At 42.2% G+C, this 24,633-nt stretch overlaps 1 protein-coding gene across 2 annotated transcripts in view; it reads left to right on the forward strand.

The window, feature by feature from the left end:
* Positions 1–24,633, forward strand: part of Rcan2 (regulator of calcineurin 2) — a 240,797-nt gene that overhangs the window by 207,157 nt on the left and 9,007 nt on the right. For both annotated transcript variants that reach the window (XM_076858624.2, XM_076858625.2), the window contains exons 3-4: positions 10,503–10,676; positions 13,401–13,572. In XM_076858624.2, coding sequence (XP_076714739.1) covers positions 10,503–10,676; positions 13,401–13,572 — 346 coding nt within the window. The remainder of the gene's footprint in view (positions 1–10,502; positions 10,677–13,400; positions 13,573–24,633) is intronic.

Genomic DNA, 24,633 nt, shown 5'->3' on the forward strand with positions numbered 1-24,633 from the left:
AAAACGGGCTTCATCTCAGTCTTGAGAAGCTAAAATGCCCCTGTTGTCAGAAGTTTGCTTTCTACGTCTTTCAGCTGCAATGCTGCATGGCATTCTGGAAAAAAGCTATTTCCCAAATCAGTCTGGGCTGGTGAGCAGTGTGCCATGTCGGCATCAGCAAGCCCCTGACCCACAGTTTAGAATTCACAGGAATTGTCTTCAATGAGGCATCTCGTTATGAAAATGAACGTAAGCACCATGTAAGTGCCGATTGTCGAAAAATCTTAGATTTCTTTTACATTTCCTATAATAATGATGGTTCTTGTGCTTCAAAGCCATTCCTAGAGAAATATGGCTTTGGACCAACTAATATTTTTTATCCTCTTCCTCAACCACCTGGAATGCCCTCCTTCAGTGGAGAAATCAGATTAATGTGACTATAAATCCTATGATGACACTGCCTGCCTAGAGTGACAGGCTTGTCTGAAGTCATCTACCACCAAGCATTTCCATGTGTCTAAATTCTACCTTTGCCCATCATTTCTTCTGACAACTTTAACAACCCCTCAAAACACACACACACACACACACACACACACACACACACACACACACACCATTTAAATCTGAAAAGAAAGTATGTGAAAGACCTAAAGAAGCAGAGATTAAGCTTGGGTGGAGGAAGAAAATGTGGTAGCAGAGTGGTCACCAAAGACTTCAGGGGTGAACTGTGTAGAATTTGCTTTTGGCTTCACATGATAATACAGAGGATCTTAAGACATGTGTTCAGAACATGTTTGTTAGAATTGATGGATAGCTTTGACAAGAATACAGTCATCAAAAGGTAGCGTGTAGGGGTGGGGCTGGGGCTCAGTGGTAGTGAACTTGCCTGGCATGTATAAGGCGCATTGGGTTTGATTCTCAGCATCACTTATATAAAAGTCTGTCAACAACTAATAAAAAGTAAAGAGGTAGCATGGAGAGGAGCACTGTTCTCTCAAAACTGCATGGTTTATTTCATCACCGAGAGGGCCCTTTCTCTAGTTGGCACTTAGTGAATGCATGAGCAAAACACAAAAATGACATCATTCTTGCCCTTGAAGTCCAGCTAATGGAGTAATTATTCTTACTAACTAGACAACTGTGTTATGGGAACACAGCCAAAGGATATCAGACCCTCAGAGGGATTCAGGAAGGATTTCTCATACTTGAGGTCTAAGCTGAGACAATGTGAAGCTAGCTGGTGAAAAAGAGCAAATGCCTGGCTGTGGGAATAAGTAGTGGAAGTTCAGCTAGAAACTTAAGAGATCAGGTAGGTCATAGGCAGCATATGAGGTTCATATGGGGGAGGGATGGCCATTTTTTGGAAGGACTTTTAATGCTAAACTGAGCCTCATTCTGAAAGCTATGGGGAACCCCTGAAGAATTCTGCAAGGGAGTGATATGATCAGAATATTCTCTTTTTGAAGGACCTCTCTCGGAACAAAGATTCAAGGATGATTCTAGGCTAGCTAGCCAGAAGATAGGGAGACCTAGTACAAGAATAGAGTAAGCTGCAGTGGCCCCAGAAATTGGTGGCAGAATGAAGAACAGGGAACTGATATCAGAGATAATGATGGGTCCAGAGAACACAGGATTTGTTAACTGGTGGGATGCCAGAGGGAGGGAGCAGGTAGAGATGACGAGAACATTGAACTGCCTGGCTTGATGGATAGGAGCCATTCATTGAGATAGATGAGTGGCAGATTTATAGACCCTAGCAAAGAAAATTGGCTTTAGGCTCATTAAGTTTAAGGTACCTGGGGTGTATCTCACAGTCAATGTTCAGGAAACAATGGAACATGGAGTATGGAATTCTGGATGAGTTTGTCTAAAAGATCCTTGAAGTGGGTTGAGGGGAGGGGAAGGGGGCAAGTAAGAGGGACAAAGCTAATCTGTGCATAAGCTTCTTTTCAAGCAGGCAGCTTTTCCTTTGCTGGCTCTTTCTCTGAGCTCCAATCCCTGCTTATCATGCAGGGTTCACAAAGAGAAGGAGTAAAGGCAATTGCCCAGTTGATTTCCTCCTGAAAATTATTTGATTTACCATATTGTTTTGTAAAGGGCACTTTTAAAGCTTCACCAAAGCCAGAGCAGTGACTGTACACCTGCAATCCTAGCTGTTCAGTGGACTGAAGAGGGAGGATTACTTGGATCCAGGTGTTCAAGGCCAGCATGGTTAACATACTGAGGCGCCATCTCAAAAATAAAATAAAATAAAAATGTTCTTTAAAGCTCCACAGAAGTTGATGGTTAATTTGGGTTCTATATTTTAAGTAGATAATAACATCAATAAAATCAAGTTAGTATAATTAGAGTTAATTTTATGAGATTATGCTAGCATTCATATAATTGCTCTTTGCAATCTTTAAGTATTATATACAGGTGCAAGTATAGATACAAACAGACACCGATGTAATATCCTTGAATATAGGGAGATTTGTACAACTGGAGCTAATGGATCAAATATAGATATAGAAGCAAAATGTTGTTAACCTTCCAATCTGAGGTTAGTAACAGCTCACACAAAACATGATGCTCGGCACCTTTTCAAGTGATTTCACTAAACTCACTCACTTTATAAGACACTTCTATAAAGAAATACTGTTGTCCCTATTTTATAGGTTAAAGAAACTGAAGTGTCAGAGAGTCAATGCACAACTGGGTCCAGAATTTGGTAGTGTAGTTCCAGAGTCTGTGCTAGTAACAATTTTATCTCCACATAATAAGTAAATCAACATTTCAATGAACATAAAATGTGATTCCCATTTTCTTAGAAGAGCAGGTAAGCTGTGAAGGAGACTCTGCATTTCATCAATTACACATGCACAATTAGAGCCTACATCTAATCAGGTTGATGACAGCAATGGATATTCTTACAGATTAATGATCAGAGAAGAGGAACTGAAGGCCCGAGAGAGGGATGAAGCTATCATTGGCCCGCAGAACTGCCCTGAGCCAAGGCAAACCACTGATATTGTAAATTGAAATATGGCAGCTATAAAAAGAATGTCAGATCCTTCCTCTGCATAAAAAATATTTATTACCATGCAGAGAAGTCCAATTTTATGGCATACAGCACAGATCAGTGTTCATAACTATTCTCTCGGAAGTTTGATCTGGTCCATCCTTCTTCCTATTCTCCTGTGGGAAAGATCCTCCTCCCCCCTCCCCCCCTTTTTTAAGAGACCCCTTGGGCTGACTAATATCCTGGGATAGACAGGAAGCTTTCACTTTCAAGCAGCCATAAACTGTATCTTACTTGACAAAAACAGGCTCCATTCCCCTAGGCAGTCAGAAGGGAGCAGGGCAACCTTCCAGAACAAGCCTTAGGTCCAGGTGCTGGGAGAATCTCACTCACCCAAAGGGTGAGTAGCCACCACATGGAGTTGACATGATAAGGGTCCTAGGCACATAAACAGTGCCACCTGTATGTTTCTCCCCCAGTTCACACACCTGACACTTAGTACCCCTTATTGGACAGTTGCAAGACAGGTGCCAAGCAATTCCCTGCTTGTTCTTGCTTCTCCACCATCCATCACTTTTGTCTTGTGTGTTTCCTGGCCCACAGCTCCTGGAACCCTTGTAATATTGGGAAGTGATAACCACTTTTTGTATGCTAATGAGATAGGTAGAGGCCCTGGGTAGCCTTAGGATGAGCTTCTTACCAAGGAAACTTTGGATTAAAAGGTGGAAACTTTCAGCCCCCATGCTGGGTTTCTGAAAGGGAGGAGAGGAGCCAATGGCATAAGCAATTCTGCCTTTATAATGAGGCCTCCCACAAAATCCCAAAAGGACCGTGTTCAGGGAATTTCACATAAAGGTGCTGAGAAGAGTGAGTATCCAGAGGCAGCATATGTACCTCCTCCACCTATTACCAAGTTATATCTTTGTGTGTGTGTGTGTGTGGTGCTGGGGATTGAACCCAGAGCCGCGTGCATGTGAGGCAAGTACTCTATCAACTGAGCTATATCTTCAGCCCCCAAATTGTATCCTTTATAACAAATGGAACTCAGGGAGATGCTTTACTTGTATTCATCAGCCATTCTAGCAAATACTCAAACCCAAGGGGAAGGTGTAGGTCATAGCTGGTGGGTCAAAAGCAGAGATGATACTTTGGTATCTGAATTGGGGACAGCCTTATAGAACTGAGCCCTTAACCTGTAGGGTCCGACATTAGGTCCAGGTAGGTAGTATCATAGTGAAAATGTAGGACGCCCATTTGGTGCTCACACAACTGGGGAATTGCTTAGTGCTAGGGGAAACTCCCTTTCTGGTGGCAGTCAGTGAAGTGTGAGTACACAAAGAAAACAGTGGCTTTTCCTATACATGGTGGTGATACAAACACGGCACTTTTTTTAGCTGTCCTGAAAACCTGGTCTCCAGGCCACTTTGTATACAAAATACATGTTTCCAGGAAAGGAAGCTTGGAGGCCTCTCATTTGCATTGACCTTTACCAAGCCCTTATAAAACCCTAACAATGTGGTCACATGGTTATACATTTTTGTAAAAATTGCAAAAGTTATTTTTTGTGATTTTTTTTTGTTCTCATTTTTAAAAACAATAACTTTTATGCCTTACTTTGGGTTAAAGAGGGATCCCCAAGTTGTATTCACCTCCATTCAAAGATCATTTGAACCCCTCTGTTTTGTTACTGTTGTTGTTTGGGGAGTTTGTTTGCTTGCTTGGATTTTTTTTTTCCCCTGGTTCTAAATGCATCAGGGGAAATGGAAACGTCCTTAAATAAAGGGAACTAAAAATGTACCTATGCAGGGTAACATCACCCAGCTATAGTGAACTTTGGGCCACCACTGCGACTGAAAGGAGAGAACACACACCATGGAAAGTGCTCTGCTGGGAGAAATGTGTGGTGAGGCTAAGAGGTTTTAGGACCAAGTGGCTCCTTTTCGAGTTTGGGTTTTAAATCATTGTCTCTCTAAAAGACTCCAGAGAGAAAGCATAGAAACTTTTATATCTTGACCAGCAAGTTATGTGACAGGAGGTCAGGCCATTTCCTTTATAAAGGAAGGAGGATTGTGAGCATCTTCTTCATAATGATGTTTTATTTAGGTAGCATCAAGACCAGTGGTGGAGCAAAGCATGATTTCATATAAACCTGGCTGGCCTAAGAAATCCTGATAGGTCCAACTCCAGAAGTGACAGCTGCCACATGCAGCTGGTCAGTCCCTTCACAGAAAGAGCCTGCATTATGAAAGGTTGGAAATAGCGGTCATTCTGAGAGGGGGACCTTCTGAGAGGCCCATCAAAGCCAGCATGATCCATAAAAATGGATTATGCACAGGACTGGTCCATGGAATCCACTGAGAGGTGATAAACATAAATTGTTTCATTATTCAGTTTCTAGGAGGTGCTAAATGGCAGATGAGAGCCTTATGATTTTGAGCAAAGCTGAATTCCTTAGTAAGATATTTACATCCACAGGGATCTGTAAGTGTAAAAATTGAAAAATATATTGAGTCATAGTACATGGTTTGGAATGCAGATAAAGGTGCCATTGGACTTCTCTAGCAGCACTGCTCTTTAGGATTGTCAAGGAGGCTGGTTTCCTTGTTCCTATTTTGGGGACTTCTCCTCTGCATTTTATCAACAACATTTAGGTAGTATAACTCATTGTGGTTTTGCTAACTGGCTAAGTTTGTGACTTTGGATAGGTGATTGAATTCCCTGGCTTTCAGTGGCTTCCCATGTTGCTCAAGGATAATAACAATCAACACTCCCTCTTGGACTTCCCAGAAGCATTCAGTACCACTGTCTTCACCCTCTTCAGCCATGTTCTGTGGTCATTTTGTTGTATTTTAAGGTTCTCACTAGACCTCCTGTCTTTGCCTCAACCCAACTGAATCCTTTTTCAGAGATCCCATAGTACAGCAGTTTTCAAAGCTTATAGATTCATCTGGGTTCCCAAGACCACCTCCCATGAGGTCACATTATTTTCAAAATAATCCTAAGACATCCATGTTGCCATTTATACCAGTGGTACCAAAGCAGTGGTGATTAAAACTGCTGGTACTTGAGCATGATTCAGTGCAGACGAACCAAATATTCTTCACGATCATACACCCACAAGACAAAATAAACAAAGAAAAACCCACAAGGAAAAAATCACGAAAGGTCAGTTTTAAAAATGTCCTAGATGAAGCAGAAAAATTATTAATTTCCACTAACTCTTATCCTTGAGTGTGCTCCTTTTTAATATTCTAAATGACAAAATGGGAAGTACTTAGCTGCTTAGGCACTTAATTTGCTCATGGAACAACATCTTTACTTGAAAGAAGAAATGGAAAACTACAGTTATGCAGAAAGGGGTCTGGTAGACATTTTCCCAAAAAATGAAATGAGGTGAATCTGTTGATTCAAGGAAAATCACTGACAGTGTTCATTACCAGTGATAAATAATGAGTTAAGATTTGGAAAGCTTGTATCCACTCATGTGAATCTGTCAGCTTTCTAATATCTAAACATGTTTTAATAAAATAGGTGGTAATATTAATATCAGTTTTATATTGTATAATGAAACTGATTATTTTGGGAAAACTGCATGTATACTATTACAAAGTCATGCAGTGGTTAAAAAAAATCCAGAGTGAAAAATTACATAAATATATCCTAATATAATCAAATGAAAACTGTCATTTGATTATGGCTTCAAATTCAACATTGCGGTCCACTTTAAGAAACTACCACTTGTCGAGTTTTAATGAAGTATCAAGGAAGAAAATTCAATTACTTGAAAAGTTATTAACATATTCATCCTTTTTCAATACACATCAAGTTAGAAATTAAAGAGATTTGCAAGAGTGTAAAACAATGCCAATCTTCGCACATTTCTTTTTTCTTGTTTTGGAAAACTGACTTCTCTTAAAACAGTGAGGCTGACATAATGGGTTTATTGTTGCTCTTAAACAAATTTATAAGAAATATTTCAAGATGTCTGCTTTAACTTCTAGTTCAATAAGCACTGACAGATTAAAAACCCACATTACAAGAGCTCTTTAGGATCTTCAATAATTTTTAAGAGCTTGGGAGGGCAGATATAGAACATTTATCCAACTTGAGGCTACAAAGAGAACTGATGATCAAGGAAATGAGGAATTTACTGGGTTTCTGGGGTTCCCATCTGAAGAAAACTGTCAGAGGACAACAAAATTTGACTATATGCATGGGGGAAACAGTATCAAAATAGTGATCTGCCATAATAGCAGGTGGAGGACCCCAGCCGCCAGCTCTTTCTACCAGTGTTTTGCCTCAGGACACGTCTGGCAAGCTGATTATGCTGGATCAACCTCTAACCAATTTCATCTGGTATCCTGTTGCCTCCACAAATGAAATGTTTGCAATGTCACCAGCAGAAACAGAAATAGAGATGGCTAGCAAGTCCCCAGTTCTTGGCCAGCTGTCACCCACTGCAACTGTAAATTCCCAAAAGACTTGGACAAGGAGGACTTGCCAAGTAAATGTCAGCTGTTGATTATTATCAATAGAGATGTGAAGCCTCATATGGTATGGTGAAAACCCTGGCCCCCAAGTTCTGGGTTGTAGCCAGATTGGGTACAAGAGCTCCATCTGCTTTTTTTTTTTTTTTTAATCTCAAGCCAAAACCAAAGAATAAATGAGGTTTATGTCAATGGCCAATTCCATCTTGATGGTGGCAGCTTCCCCGAGTCCCCTCTGGAGGATCAGTGGAGAAAATAATGTGATCAGCTCCTGATGTGTGCCATGACCTCACAGCACAGTGAGCCCACTGCCACTTGCCTGAAGCCTAACCCTGGGCTACTTGATTTTTTTTTCTTCCTAATCAAGTTTCAGAGGTCAATAACTCTAAAAAATAAGACCCATCTCAGTTTATTAAAAATATTATGAGCTGAAAAGGAAAAGAACAACCCCCCTCCCAAATGCCAGCCTTAAACAACACACCCTAGGCCTCAGAGAGGGGATGGGCAGGCAGAACCCCCAATCTGGGCACAGAGAAACCAACCAGCCACAAAGAAGACCCAAGGATCTTGTCCTAAAACATATTGGAAGTGACATAGAAATATGAGTTTTAATCTCTTAATCCTTCCCCTTCCTAAAATTCCCCACATTAATCAAACCATTTGACCATCTCAAAGCACTTTCATTGCAGAAAAACAAAGTATTTTAATCGATGGAATTCCTGGTCAGGAAAACTTAGGACTATGGTAAAGAATTCCTTAATGAGCCCCCTTTGAGTGGGAGCTGAAGCCCAGGCGTTGGAGCATCCCAGGGCTCAACTACTGTCCTAGCTAAGATGAGGAAACGTACGCATCTTGCTCTTAATAGGAAAATGAATAGAACAGAATCTGAAAGTGGGTGGCGGGTAGGAGGAGGAAGAACCTCTCAAATCCTTTTAAGTGTTAAGAAACAAAAAGTTTAAAGAATATTCTCTGGGTTTCTTGGACTGGATGGATCTGGGTATAAAAGAGAAAGTGTGTAGGCAGACATTCTTCCGTCATATCCAAGGCGTCTTCCTACAGCCTCAGGACAGAGATAGCTCACAACCTGGTGCTGATTCTTAGACATGGTCACACTTTAGCCTTGGGTCAGTTTATGGCTATCCATCTCTTGCTCTCGTTGACATGACCATCTCTTCCTATCGGTCCAACATATAATTCTTAACAGAGTTGAAAGCACCTCTGTAGTCATGATAATGAAAGCTCAGTCCTTGTCCCCAACACCAATCCAGTAATGAGGACAAGGCTTTGAGATAAAAGAAGTTTTATTGCTTTGCTAACAAAGGAGAAACACAAGGGAGTCCTGTCCCCCAAGCTATAATTCTAACTGTCAGGGGGAACAGAGGACATTTGAAGAGACATTTCACCTTTTTTGCCCGTCAGGTATCATAATTCATTTGTAGCCTTGAGAGCTTAGATACACAGGGGCCAACTCCAAAGTCTGGAGTCCTTCATTCCTGTGGTCTGTGAGCCCAAGGACAGAGAACTCTGCCTAGGATTGGAAGGTTAATCTATCTTCCCCCATGATTTGGGAGGGGGAAAGGGAGAAGAAAAAGGAAAAAAAAAAAATGTCAGTTTTAAAATAAGTTGCAGTGGCAGAACAGCAAGGGTTACATTTAAAGTAGGAATTGGAACCTCTCACAGTCAGGGTCACGGAATTTGGCTCTGCCATGTGCCCTTGGGTGCCTCCTTATCTCCTCACACTTCTGATTCGTAAAATGCTGAGGTGAGGAAGAAAAGGTCACATTCATCATCTCTTAGGCCAATTTCAAGTTAAAATTCTATGAATCTTTAGCATTAATGGTTCATGCATCTCCTTCCTGATTGTACTCACTCTTATGGCAAAACACCTTTACTGTAGAAACCAAATAATCAGGTGGGGTTTTTTTATTAGAAAAAAAGTTATTTCCGTAGTGTTAATTTCTCCAGTGAAAACAGTTATTTAATATGCACTGATAGTCTTACTTATAATAAGGATTTTGTTTTAAGATTCAAAGGGACCAGACAGAGGGCATTAATACACACACACATGGTTTTTCCTTTTCTGCCTTTCCCCAGTCTCTGGGTGTTCTCTTATGTGTGTCTGTGTCTGCTTCTCAATTGTTGGGTCATTAAAGGTCAGAACAATATGATCCTCATCTCTACAAGACTGTGCCTTGTACCAAGCGAGCATGTAATAGATATTTTTTCAGTTGAATTGAAATTGTGCATTGAATCAAAATTTTTATATTATTGCTTTGTATCAAGATAGACTTGGCTATGCTGCAGGAATAAAATTATTGCCAGTTCTCAGTGGTTTAATGCAAAAGAGGGATTTTTTTTTTCTTGCCAAGGCAAAGTTGGCTACAGGTTGGAGTGGGCATAGGAAGAAAGCTATTTCTGCTCCACACAGACATTCAGGGACCCAAGATGAGGAGAATCCTATTTCTGACAACTGTTCCTTGGACAAATCTTATTTTCCTCATCTGGAATGCATGACCTCTTCAGAGAAAGACACTGAAAAATTATTCAAGGACTTTTTCCTGCCTTCTGCACACATTTTACTAGGACTCATCACAGCACTAATCACAGTACTACCTGGATAGAAAGTTCTGGGGAGGGGTGGGAATTCCACATCTTTAAGAAAAGTGCTCCAAAGATTGGTAAGGATGAATAACGTTCACCACATACCTCTAATATCCCAGAGAATGGACTCCTTAGAGAATCTTATGACAGCTATGATACCGCTCCCCAGAAGAAAGCATAAAACATTTAGCTCAATATTCAACATGTTTCATGTGCTTTGAACCCTCCACAGACCCCTGGATCCAGGTTATGAATCCTTGAACTGAATCCACAGGCATGAATAGCATCAGGCAATAGACTCAAAACATACATTGTGGGTGTTCTGACTTCAGTAATAATGGCCTGTTTCCTCAGTTACTTGTTCTCATCAGATCTGGCATCTCACAAGACACATGAACCAATGGATCTTCCTCTGTGTTTGTTTCTATCAGGAAAAATTTGAGGGACTGTTCCGGACTTATGATGACTGCGTGACATTCCAGCTCTTCAAGAGTTTCAGACGTGTCCGAATAAACTTCAGCAATCCTAAATCTGCAGCCCGTGCCAGGATAGAGCTTCATGAAACCCAGTTCAGAGGGAAAAAATTAAAACTCTACTTTGCACAGGTAAGGTTATTCTTGATCACAATTAATCCTTTTTGCCTTAGCAATTTTTTTTTTGCCTTTTAAAAATGTAAATGGAGCTCTTTCTACTTTAAGATTGGTTTATAGTCTATAATTAGTTCACTGAGAAATAGATTCAGATCATGATTCCCAGACAGGCACAGCTGAGTGGAGGAGAAGCAGGTACCAGAAGCCACCAGCTGGGGCTCTAACTTGGGCAGCTCATATAACCTCTCAGGGCCTCAGTTCCCTCATTTGTAAACTGAGAATTATGATATATATATACCCCCACTGTTGCCATAAAGATTAAATAAGTTTTTGTTTTTAACAGCTTGGTCAATGCACAGTAAATACCAGTTAGTAGTTATAATAAGAAAGATTTCATCATGACTCCTAACCTTTATGTCAGGGTTATAATTGAAACTTAGTTTTAGTGGACTATGTATCCTGTTCTAATGATTCCTATTCATGGCAAAAGTTTACAAATATATGGAAATTAATTTTGTATTTTAATTCACGCAAAAATAGATTCTAGCTATTTCAAAATAGGATGAGTAGATCTTGGCAATGCTCATGAAGTCCACAGCAACAGAAAATCAGTACCCACAGTGTTCCATCAATGTTCCCACTGCCACTTTAGATAACCTTGATCCACCTCTTAAGTGACCTGCAAACATTTTTTCTCATTTGGACTCTGCAGAGAATGGCACATTAAAAAGCACATGGACCTTGGTTACAGACCCATGTTCAAATCCCACATTTGCTACTAACTTGTGTTGCTTGAACAAAAATCTCACCTGGGCTAAGTATGGTGGCACACACCTGTAATACCAGCAGCTTGGGAGGCAGAGGATCACAAGTTCAATGGAAAGGCACTAAGCAACTCAGTGAGACCCTGTCTCTAAATAAAATACAAAATGGGGATGTGGCTCGGTGGTTGAGTGCCCTTGAGTTCAATCCCTGGTACCCAAAAAACTTGGTTCCTTAAAATGATAAACAGCTACCAATTTCACTCCTACATATTGAAAAGAGGAACTCAATATATGTCCAAATACATGTACCTGCATGCTCACTGTGACTCCATTCACAATAGACAAATGGTGGACACAACCCAAATGTCCACCAACAAATGAATGGATAGACATTGTAGCGTACCCATACAATGTCATATTATTCAGCCATAAAAAGAAACAAAAACATAACACATTTTCTTTATTCATTCATCTGTTAAAGGACACCTAGATTGGTTCCACAGTTTATCTATTGTGAGTTCATCTGCTCTAAATGCTGATGTGACTGTGTCACTGTAGTACGATTATTTTAAATCCTTTGGGTAAAGACCAAGAAGTGGGATAGCTGAGTCAAAGGGTGGTTCCATTCCTCCAAGTTTTCAAAGAAAATGTGGTATATAGACACAATGGAATATCACTCAGCCTTAAAGAAAAATGAAATTATGGCATTTGCCTGTAAATTGATGGAGCTAGAGAATATCATGCTAAGCGAAATAAGCCAATCCCCCAAATCCTAAGGCCAAATGTTTTCTCTCATATGTGGATGCTAATTCACAATAAGGGGGGGATGGTAGGGAAGAATAGAGGTACTTTGGATTAGACAAGGAGGTAGAGGGGTATGAAGGATAATAGAATGAATCTGATATTATTACCTTATGTACATATGACTATACAACCTGTGTGATTCTACATCATGTACAACCAGAAGAATGAGAAGTCATAATTTATGTATGATGTGTCAAAATACATTCCTCTGTCATTTATAACTAATTAGAATAAAAAAACAAAAATAATGGTTCATTCTACAATGTAAGGAACCCTGTAAACTTTAGACTATGTGAAAGAAGCTAGACACAAAAGGTCAAATATTCTATGATTCTACTTATAGGAAATATTTGTCCAGAATAGGTAAATCCACAGAGGCAGAAAGCAGCAACCAGGGCCTGATGAGAGGCTGGAATGACAATTACTATTTAATGGGTGCAGAGTTACGAGCGACAGAAAGGGTTTAAAACTGGACAGAGGTGGTAGTTGTAAAGACACTGACCATGTACTAAATGCCACTGAACTGTTAACTTTAAAATGGTTAATTTTACATCAATAAGAAAAAGGGCAGGAATGGAGGGAGATAATAGAGAATGGCTAGAAGCAGTGATGCACGCCTGTCATCCCAGCGCCTTGGCGGGAGGCTAAGGCAGGAGAATCACAAGTTCAAAGCCAGCCTCAGAACTTACCAAGACCCTAAGCAACTTAGTGAGACCCTGTCTCTAAATAACACATAAAATAGAGCTGGGGGTGTGGCTCAGTTTAATCCCCACCACAAAAAAAAAAAAAAAAAAAAAAAAGCCAATTGGCTTAGCAGCTTTCTTGTAAGGGTGCACCAGCAGCATCAGCACCATCTGAGAACTTCAAAACTTAGGAGAAATGCAAATGCTCTGGCCCCCTCCCAGCCCTCCTGCATTAATGCCTTGGGTGAGGCCCCAGCCGCCTGTTTTCCTAAGCCCTCCAGGTGACATGGATGCGAGTTGGAGGAGAGATCCTCTGTATCAAGGATTGATCAGATAGCTGAGCACAGGGCGGGCGTGTGGTTAGTAGTTATTATTATAGTCTGCTTCATTCGTCACAGGCTGAAAATGAAGATCCACATCTTAGTTTACCAACATGCCCATCTGAAGCCACAATGAGTAAAGTGTCTCCCTCCTGCTCTGTTTGAAAGGTCCAGACTCCAGAGACAGATGGAGACAAACTGCACTTGGCTCCGCCACAACCTGCCAAGCAGTTTCTCATCTCGCCCCCCTCGTCGCCTCCTGTGGGCTGGCAGCCCATCAGCGATGCCACACCGGTCCTCAACTACGACCTCCTCTATGCCGTGGCCAAACTAGGACCAGGTAAGCTCTGTGGCCCTTTTTAAAAATGAACATTCCTCAGCAACCTAGAAGCGCCAAACAAGACAAACAACCTCGAAATCCTGGGTTCATGGTAACATCTGCACTTCTAAATGGATTTATTGCCCTGTGTGGACAGCGGGAGGGATGATGAATGAGGACCGCAGCCTCCAACTTTGCACCTCTTTAAAAGCAATTCCAGAACCTGCACAAAAATGACTGCAGTCCTCTTGACCTCTGGGTTACAATGCAGATATCTTAAGATCTGGCAGCACTACCTTACTCTTCAGGGATTTCTACCATGAGGAAGTTTTCTCAGAACAGGCAAAATGGCTCCTATCAGCTGGCAGAAGGTAACCCAGTTTTATTGCTGCCGCAGGTCATAGTACATACCCAGGAACTCTGCTACAAGACAATGCGCCTGCCAAAGGGAAGCCTCCAACTCCCCAAGAACTGAGAGTAAACCTCTAACTTTAGAATAATCTTAGGGTCACTTGGTTCCAGTGTTGGCATGTGTAGCTCTCAGTCATTCGTTTTCATTGCAGCATACTCTTCCAGTATATGAATATATTACCACGCCTAGACCATCTTAGGATTTTGTTATTACCATCAAAGCTACCATTGACATTTTTGTATCTTTCTATATGCACATCTCCAAATATTTCTTTAGGTTTTATACCTAAGTATAATACCATCTTCAACTTCAGGAGACAATACCACCTTATACGTCATGTTATTTTTCCCATATTATATACCAAGAGGGGAAATGGTAGAAATTGGAGGGGCTGAAACCACTGGCAGCCCAGTTTTCAATGCAGTGGAGCATATGAGGAATAACAACCAGTGTGTCTGCTTCATCTGTTGGGGGGTTCTCCAAAAATATAATCCCAATGCTCTGCCTCCATCCCAAGAGCTTTTACTTTAATTGATCCAGGGTAAAGTTCAGCCATCAGTATTTTTTAAAGGCTCCCCAGCTGATTCTAACATCAGATGAGTTCAAGAACCATTAGTAGCCAATGCCAAATTTCAGGAATACTACTTAAATTCTCACTAGTATTTCTGGGTATGGTCGGCAAAACATTTGGCCCAAGAATCAACCACCCAGGAAATCTGCATTTTTTTTTTTTTTAATAATGGCACATAGTGCTTCTTGTATACATAAAGTTTCCAATGCTGGAAATTGGGGTGGCCAAGTATCCTGGTTTGCTGAGGCTTAGAGGGGACTCTGGGGTGTGGGATTTCAGTGTGCAAACTAGGAAATTCCCAGGAAAACTAGGTGGAGCTAGTTACCCTGCTGGCTACTCGGATGGAGATGAGGCCATTGGATTCATAAACAAACCCTGCCTGGGAACAAGCAAGCTCCTTGGTGGGGAGTGGAGTATATGGGGAATAACAGCCAGTATGTCTGCTTCATCTACTGGTGGTACACCCTTCTCACTTGAGCTCTCTCTCTGAGGCTTAGATTTGTCCCCTGAGGGGCAGGGAGTTCTTTGTAATCACCAGCAAGTCACTGAGCTCCTGGGGCCTGTGAAATGGCCGTCATATTCACCCTTGAAGAGCCACTGGGAGAAGCAGTAGGTGTCCAAGATGGGCTGGAGAGGGAAGGAATAGGGAGATGGTGTGGAATGGGATCTCCTTGAATGTCCAGTTCACAGACAGGAAGCGCCTGCTTCCTCAGCCCTCCTCCTAAGCAGGCCACGTTTGGGATGTGCTTTATTTGTGGTGAAGCCATTTCCCACAGCAATTCGGGACATTTCAGAAGCAGACAAGCTTGTCAAATCCTGAGACCAGTTAGTGCCACAGTCATTGAAGCTGCCACTCTGACACCTGTGCCCAGGTATTAACAGGAATACATTCGAACACTCTGTAGAGTTACTTTGAAGGTCAGCAAATAGCATTCCTCATAGAATCACTAAGATCTTGGCCAGAGGACCCAGGAGTCACTGGCCGACTCAGCATTTTACAGGACAGGAAACTGAGGCCCGGGGCCGAGAGAGAACTTGCCCACAACAGAGCTGCTTCCAAGGCTGTGTCCTTCCCTCTTCTAAAGGAGGCCCCAGTAGAGTCTGACTTGCTGGCCTTCAGAGTCCTGTGGTCTCTGGTCCACTCACTTAGAGCCAGTAAAAGTCAAGCCATCATCATCTTTTTAAAAAAATCAAGAATATGATAAAATAGTCATTCGTAGTCTGCGTTCACAGAGCTTGGTGCAGAGAGGAGATTAGGGCAAGTGCCAGACACCCTCACTGACTGATGGAGCTCGGGGCAGGGTCTGGAAGGCGCCACCAGGGACAAGTGCAACCTGGGACCGATGGAGTGGGAAGTAGCACCCACAAGAGACGCTCACAGAGCCTGGCCCAGAGGAAGGGAATGGTCTTAGAATAAAAAGGGAGAAGTTCTTTTAGAATTAAGTGATCAACAAGGTTAAAATGCCTGTCTTTTAGCTTATGACCTTCACCTTCCTTTATCACAACCAGTGAACCACCAACCATTTTGGAAGTGCCCTGCATGTGGTAAGGACAGAGCTAGGGACTACTATTACCCCCATGTTACAGGTCAGGAAATGGCTAGAGAGAAGAATGAGCTTTTCCAAGGTGACATGACTGGCTAATTTTCAAACCTGGCTCTTCTGATTCCCAAGGGTGATCTTCACCACCGGCCAGTTGGCTTTCTTTGAAGGACACTGGCTGCCTTGGCTGACCTTAGGCCTGTTCTGCTTTTACCCTGGCAAAACATTTATCGTAACCCTGAGGTGACAGCTCTCTCTCCCACCACTTCCAGAAAGCCTAGCCCAGCATCTGCTAAGAATGATATGCATCATTGTGTGCAAAAATCAAAGGCCTCTTTATATTTTCAAGGATGACTTATATTGTTGTCCATGAAACAGCCACCGCTTGGATGTATTTTCCTGATGGCTTTCTCTCCATTCCTTGTCAGCGATTTGAAGCTGTTTCTCTCCGCTTCCTCACCCCACAGAAAGAAATGGTTTGTATTCAATAACTGAGTTGAAAATATCACAGAAGTTATATTGAAGGTTGCGCCAATAGAACACCGGAGACCGAGTAATTTATAAAGGAAAAAGGTTGTTTGAGCTCACAGTCCTGAAGGCTGGAAGCCCAAGAGCATGGCACTAGTGTCTGCTCAGCAAGGGTGGCAGAGAGAACACGAGGGGTGGACTTGCCTTATAACAAACAGCTCTTGTGGGGACAAATCCAGTCCTTAGAGAACTCAAGCAAGAAGGGTGTACCTCCGTCTCTCCCTAGCTCCTCTCCATGGCCCCAGCACCTCCCAACACTGCCTCACTGAGGAATTAGTGTTCCAGCCCACGAACTTCTAGGGGACAAACACCAACTGCAGCAGGCCCTGCTTCAGCTGCACCAAGGAAGGAACTGGCTCTACCTTGGATCTTGAACACCCTCATCTCTGCCCTCTCCCCCCAGCAAGGTGCCAAGGCAAGGAGCCTCTGTACTCCTGGTCTTTGCACAAGTTCTCATTTCTCCTGGGGTAGTTTTCTACTGCTCAACTTGCTGCCTTTCCTACATTTTGGTCTTCTAGCACCTGAGAGCACCTGGTACATGGTAGGTGCTCAATAAGTACTGAATGAATGAACCAAGGGACACATGAATTGAGGAGCCGCTGGCCTGCTTGGGGATGGTGTCTTCTCTAGGAAGATATTGCCCTCTTAGGGCTTTAGCCAGACTGAGTTAGGCAGCACTGAGCTAATGTTTTCAATAATGAAATTACTTCCAGAATTTCCATTTAAAAAAAAATGATTTCATAAAACTCATTTTTAACCCTTTGGCAGAATCATTTCAGCAACAATGATAACTCGTTTCATTTTAAGGGATGACTATCTCAGCTCCAGAAGCTCAGAAACAAATTAGAATAAGAGCAAGAGGAAAGCCACTCAGATGATCAAAGGAAAGGAGCTGTACCCGGGAGGATGGCTTAGTGGTGGAGTGACTGGGAAGGGACACAGAAATCTAAAGAGGCTGGGAAAAATCGGTCGAAGGTTTTCCTGGCCTTTTGAACTCTTTGCACAGGGTCATTTAAAAAGAAAAATCTCAAAACATGAGATAACACTTTAAGACTTCCACATCAACACCACTTCAGATTATTTTGTTTGCTTTCCATTTTAAAAATTAATCCCTATACTTGTTGCTTCGATATTTTGTTAATTATCATTTCTTTGCTTGAGTTCTGTGCAATATTCATACAGGACAGTGACAAAACTCAGGAGGGAATACTTAATTTAGAAGCATTAACATTAATGCTCAGTAAATTCTCTGGGGGCGGGGGTGGGTGGGGAGCAGGAACATCTAGGAGCAGGGATCTAGGGCAAGAAGGACTCAGGGTCACGGCAGTGCACCCACTGGCTGATGGGGGCTTCCCAGGGAGGCACAGACACAGATCCTGGCTCAGATTAGCCACAGCTAAGTCAGCATCCCTGTCCTTTTAAAAAGGGACACTAGTGATCCTCTTTCAGAGAGGGCCAAGTCAGGTCAAAAATTTCTAGAAAGATCCAGGCAGAGAATAAAAGAGCCCTGACAAAACCTGACCCTGTAGTTCCTGAGGAATCCTCTGAACTCATTAACAAGATGTTACAACTGGAGACAAGGGCCACAGAACATTGGAGAACTTTCAGTTCTGTGTCTCACAGTGAGAGCAAGTTTGTGTTCTAAGAAATCATGAGAGGCACAGTATCAAACACTCTTAACCATTGTCTCCATGACTGTATATTCTATCTTTGACCCAGGAAGTAAAATAAGTAAAAACAATGACTTAACATGTAGTGCTTACTATGTGTTAGGCACTGTTCTAAACACCTTACTATCTCATCTCACTTAACAGTCGCACACAGTGGCAAGCATTGCCAATATCATACAGTTGGAAAATGTGAGGCACGGAGTGGTTAAATAAATTGTCAAGGTGCACAGCTGGTAAGTCAAAATGTGTTCTTCCGCCACTGGAAAGAAGCAAAAAAGTACTCTGCTTTTTCAACCTCCCAGGGCGGAAAGGTCTGTTGAATAGTAAAATTAATTTCTCCAGAAAAAATTAAAAATTGTTGGGAAAGGAGAGTTTACGAACACAAAACAATTTAAAAATTTTTTTTTTCCATATCTTGTTTGATTTTTGTCCTCCTACCAAACCAGCCCAGTGCCTCAGATTTCGGGGCACAGCCCTTGCTTTCCTTTAATGTCCAAGGGGACACACAAATCAGAATTTGCTACCTTCTCTTCTGTTTAAGGGGAAGTTTATCCTATCAAAATAGGGGCTTTGTGTTTCTATTCAACCTGGTGACTTTGTAGAATCTCATCACCTAACAGAAAATTAGACCAAGATGGTCTCTGACCTTGACATGGAAAATGAATTGAAAATTTTTATTTGTTTGATAATATCTATTGTCATAATACCCTAATTTCAGAAACAGAACAATGCTGTTTTTCTTTAAGTGTTTAAAAAAAAAGAAAAACCCAGCCCAGCAAAACAGCTTATCCATACCAGTTAGCAAAAAATGGCAAAATTGAGATGCATGCCCCACCAAACAGGTGGCAAGTCAGGGGACCCCTGTTATGAAATGCCAGCCTTGTTCTGTTGTCTGCATGGCTCTGGAAGGTCATGTTCATTGTCACTGAAAATGCCTGCAGGCAGCAATATGAAAAGTCATTGTCTACTCTTTTTTTTCCCTGCTGCTATTTTTAGCTCTTGTTAGGGAGATCAATTTTAGTTAACTACAGAAGAAGGTTTAAAATGGCGCTTGAGTTTCAAGTTGCCTACGTCTGCTATATTTAGATTTTTCCTCCTAAATTCTGCTCTATTGAAACATGCCATAGTAAAGCAATTTTGGTGTTTCTGCTGGTACACATTGTTTCCCGAAATGGAAAATATACTTCCTTAATTAACGTTACAAGGAAGAAACCTTTTCTATTCTAGGCTCTGACTCAGATGTAGAGAAAATCAGTTTTTAAAATATAGATGAGCACCTATATTTGGGGTACGTGTAGGATGAATATTATATAAGGACTCCGTAGGTTCAACAATTTTGCTATATTCTGATCACCAGACATGAGAGGCACCTTGGCAATTAGTACCCCCTCCCCACATCATTCTCTACACAGGGACTCAGGCTTGTGATCCTGAAACACATTCCCAAGTTTCCATTTCCTTTCCAAGAATTTTCTCTGGGAGAATTTATTTTTAATAGAAATTTTTAAAGGGGCTTTTCTTCTGCTCACATAATTCTATAATTTTTTTTATCTTTAATCACTACCAACTAGCAACATGAAGCTCTTCCTTTACTTATTTCACAGGGTAAAATGTACAGATGGTAGATAATCTGAAAAGATACATAGGCCAAAAAATGAGAAAAGATGAATAATAAATTTTACCACCCTCAAATAAGTACTTTAAAATAGGATTCTTTTGGTGTTTCTCCTTCACTCTAGGTGTATGTGTGTTCTTAGAGCTACTGCCTTGGCCACACCTCTGATTCTAAGAAGGAAAAATAAAGCCACTCATGGAGGTGCATGCCTGTAATCCCAGTGGCTCTGGAGGCTGAGGCAGGAAGATCAGGAGTTCAAAGTCAGCCTGAGCAATTCTGCGAGACCCCATCTCTAAGTAAAATATTAAAAAGGGCTGGGGATGTGGCTCAGTGGTTAAGTGCCCCCGAGTTCAATCCCTAGTACCAAAACAAAAAATACAGTCCATTCCCAGAGAGGAGAACCTCCAGTCTCCAGGGAGTGCCCAAGCAGCTCTATCTCTGCTGCTCTCTTCTTGCCTGGGTGGAAAAGCTCCTTCCTCTAAGATTCAGAGAAGTTATTTGCTCAGCTCTTTCTCTCTGCCTCCCCACCTCTCTGGCCCTTTACCTTCCTTGAAAGTTTCTAGTTTTCATCTCGGTTACTAATTCAGATCCTCAATCACAGCGCCCCATGAAGAACTCTGGGTCCTACATGTCTCAGGAGGGAATAAAGATAAGTGGTCACCCTAAACCTGTATGAAAAAGAAACCTCCAGAAGCAAATTTCCTTTTATGAAATAGGCCCCCTCCCCTTATGACAGATGTAAAGTGTTCGACCTCTCCCTCCATCTTTTAACATCTTGCTAAATCCTTCCCATCTCCCACTTGAATACAGGTCAGGACTGGTGAGGAGCAAGGAAGGAGAAGACCCGTCATACATGTTGATAATACTTTTTTCCTGCAGTGAACCCATATGACCCTTACTGAGGTGGGGAAGCCATGCCATGCCATGTCATGGCCACCTGACCCCAGGAGGCAACACACTGGCTACACTGTGGCACCTAGGAGATCCAATTGGAGCCTGCTGCCCATCTCCAGGGCTTACCACAATGAAACAGGAAATATGCACTCACAGAAATACAAAGAATCAGAGAGTCCAAGTTTACAGAGGACCAAATTCTGGAATATTTGTTTTAATCCTGAATCCTTTTCACTCTAAGAAAAGAAATTCTTTCTCCATATTAATCTTGTAAATAGGCAGCTACCAAATACCTGTGATTTTTAGTTTCCAATAAGCCCCTTTGCTCTTGAACACCACCTCTTCTATTTCATAGCTATGGATAATGACCCAGCATGAAGAGAGGCTTTTTCTCTTTAGGATGATGATTAAAACTCAGGATGTGTATTTGATTCTAGGCTCCATCTTTTATGGGCTGTGTGAACTTCAGCACGTTTTTTAACCTCTCTGTCCTCAGTTTTCCAAACAGAAAATCAGGGTGTATATCAAAAGAGACAAGCCATATAAATATCTATATCCAGCCCTGGATATAGTAAATGCTCAATCTGTGTCACCTATTTATTATTAGTTCACTGTCACACCACATCTTAGGCTCTGAGTTCAGTGTATGGCAAGATGAATGCCGTGATGTTTGGAGCTGATTGTCCTATGCAAGGCAGTACATTTAGCATTCCTGGGTCTTACCTGCTAAGTGCCAGTTTTCACCCCGACCCAGTCATTAAGTCATGGTGATGGCAACAATATCCACTGATAGACCAGCCCTTGTTTAAGAAGGACACTATAATCACACCAGTTGAAAAGTGACAAAGGGGTGTTGAGACAAGAGGCAAGGAGAGTCCAGTTAAGTGGAGGCACAGTGTGTGCACAGAAAGAGAGGAGAGGGCGGGATACACAGGAGTAGCACCTGCTCACAACTTTGTACTTGATCCCCATATGTGTGCACGCATGCATCTACACACACACACACACACACACACTTTTCCTTCCCCTAGGAAAACTAGAAGAAAGCAAGATTACCAAGAGGTGGCTTTAAAATACCATTAAAATATTTGGTCTTTGTCCTTCATTCCTAACACAAAGCTCCTAAAATTCATGATTTCCTGAGAGATAGGAGTATCTTTTATTGTAATAATGTGACTCCTGGCAGGATGGGGGCTGGTCACTAGAAAGACAGCCCCTTGAATCCAAACCTAGTATTTCCAGTCCCATTTCCCCACCCCTGGGGAATAGAGGACAGGAGAAAAGCTAGAGATCAAGCTAATCAATAGCTGATGATACCTGAATGGTGGTGTTCTGAGAGCTTCTGGGTTCATGAATGCATCCGCATGCCAGGAGGTTGGCACACCCCAACTCCCCAGGATAGAAGTGCTCCTTCCAGACTATCCTATGTACCTCTTCATCTGGCTCTTCACTTTTGCATCCTTTATAAAACCCTTTATAATAAACTGGTAATCATTTTTTAAAATACACCTTTAAATAGCACATCTATCTGGGGGTTGGGGGTGCAGCTTGGAAAATGTCCTTTTTTTTTGGTTTAACTCTGTCCTTCTGTTGAAGAACACAGTCCCCAGCAGGAGTGAGGTCGGGGGTGACAGTTCAAATGCTGGTGGGTGCCCCAGATGGGGATGCACCCTGCCTCCCTCTCCTAGTCTTGTCCCACTTCCTGGGGGGAGTCCCTACCCAACACCTGACAGTGCAGGACCCCTCCGCCTGCCCAGTTGACAGGGAGCAGCAAACCAGGACTTGCAGCCTCGTGGGGCTTCCTTTCCTGCTGAATTTAAGTCATAAGCTTAACTCTTGAAATAAAACCTACATATGAATACTTTTCAAGCACATCTAAACCATCCTGCACTGCTCACTGAACTCTGCTTTCACCAACAGTTGGGCATGCACAGAAAAGCCAGCATGCACAAAGTCCACTGTCACCATTCCACCCGCAGGGGCTCCCTAGTCCCTCTTGCAGAGTAGGCAGGTCCTGTGCCCTTTAAGCCAAGCCACTCCATTTTCCTGTAGTGATGTTAATATTGGAATTTGTATTCTCAACCAAATATAAAGGACTCAATCCAAATTGAAGCTTAGCACACAACCCCGATAGGGTTCTGCATTGGAGTTCTATTGGAAATGTTCTTAGGACTTGCTTTGATAAGCCACTATCCTGTTTTAAAATTCAGTGTAGACTGATTATTGACACTGATGTTTGTACCCTATTTGGTTCAGAAGACCGATGAGTAGTTGTTGCTGTTGTTAATTGTCAGCTTGGTTTTGGATGACAAGGTTAAGAAGTGGACATCCTGCACCACACAGGTGCACTCACACCACCATGGAGCTAGAAAGCATCAGGCTCCCCAACCCTGGGCAGGGACTCTCCTGCCAGGCTTAGCACAGAGCCCAGAGCAGAACACAGGTTTCTCAGAGGAAGAGAGAGCTCAAAGTGAAAAGTGGGAGAGAGTGAGTCGAGCATTTCCAGTTCTTTTCCCCCAAATCACCTTAGTATTGTTCCTCTTCCACTGGGGAGGAATAGAAGAGGGGCCATAGAGATAGAGATAGCAAGAGGTCCAAGATGTCCTCCACATGCAAGAACCACTGGACCTAGTCAAGTATCCACTAAGACACAGGGCCCCAGCAGGGGAAAAGGGAAGACACTACAGGCGATAACTTCAATTGTAGTAGCTCCCCTAGCTCTTGAACAGAATTTGAGTGACCCAGGCTCACTTTTACATAACAAACTGCCCCCAAAACTTTAAGGCCTAAAAGAGCAATCATCATTTATTATGCTCAGAAATCTATTTGGTCAAGGCTCAGTAATGACTCATCTCTGTGCCACGCAGTGTTGTTGGGACAGCACACCTGGAGACTAGCAAATCAGCTTCAGGAGTGTTCATTCTGATGACTGGCTGTGGCTTGGGCCCTGCTTCCTCTCCACAGGCTGTTTTGGCTTCCTTACAACATGGAGGTGGGGTTTCAAGAGTGGGTATCCTGAAACAGTATGGCAGAAGCATTTGGCATTTTTATAACCCAGAAGTCATATTGGTTCCTTCTGCCATATTCTTTCAAGGCAGTCATAAAAGTCTGTCCAAGTTTTCAAAAAGGGAATGAAGGGAGCACTCCTCCATGGAGAAATGGCAAGGTCCTAGGAGAGTATATGGGAGGAGAGATATTATATTCATCTTTGGAAAGCATGATGTGCTACAACATGTAACATCCCTATTGAGAATTCAACTTCCTTATGCGAGATGATGAAATTAAACAGGAGGGAAACAGGATATTTTCCCAAGTCCACAGTTTCCATAGGAGATTAACTTAGTTTATAGAAGACAGGGTGTTGCTACGTTGCTTAGGGCCTCACTAATGTGCTGAGGCTGGCCTCAAACTTACAATCCTTCTGCCTTAGCCTCCCAAGTCACTGGGATTACAGGCATGCACCACTGTACCCAGCTATAATTTATAGGAGATTAATTGTCAAAGAGACCTGGCCTAGAATAACTAGCAAAGTTCAAAACAAAATGAGGCGCAAAGTTCAGGAGAAATAGTCTATCTTTAGCTAGAGAACAAATATACACTGAAAATATGTTGCCATGAAAACGTGCTAGAAGTAAAAGTTAAAACAAGACTCCTTTCCAGTAGGGTTTCCTGCAGAATGTGAAACAGTGAGAATAATGAGAGGCAGAACCAGAGGGGATGGTTAATGTGGTTGGCGAAATAAAGTCAGTCTGAATTCTGGCTCTGCAGGGAGCTTAGTTTCCTTACCATAACTGGACATGCTGAAACCCACACCACAGAGCTCATGTCATCATTAGACACCTGTTTAGGGG

This window comes from Callospermophilus lateralis, chromosome 6 (genome assembly GCF_048772815.1).
Source record: "Callospermophilus lateralis isolate mCalLat2 chromosome 6, mCalLat2.hap1, whole genome shotgun sequence".
Taxonomy (NCBI): Eukaryota; Metazoa; Chordata; class Mammalia; order Rodentia; family Sciuridae; genus Callospermophilus; species Callospermophilus lateralis.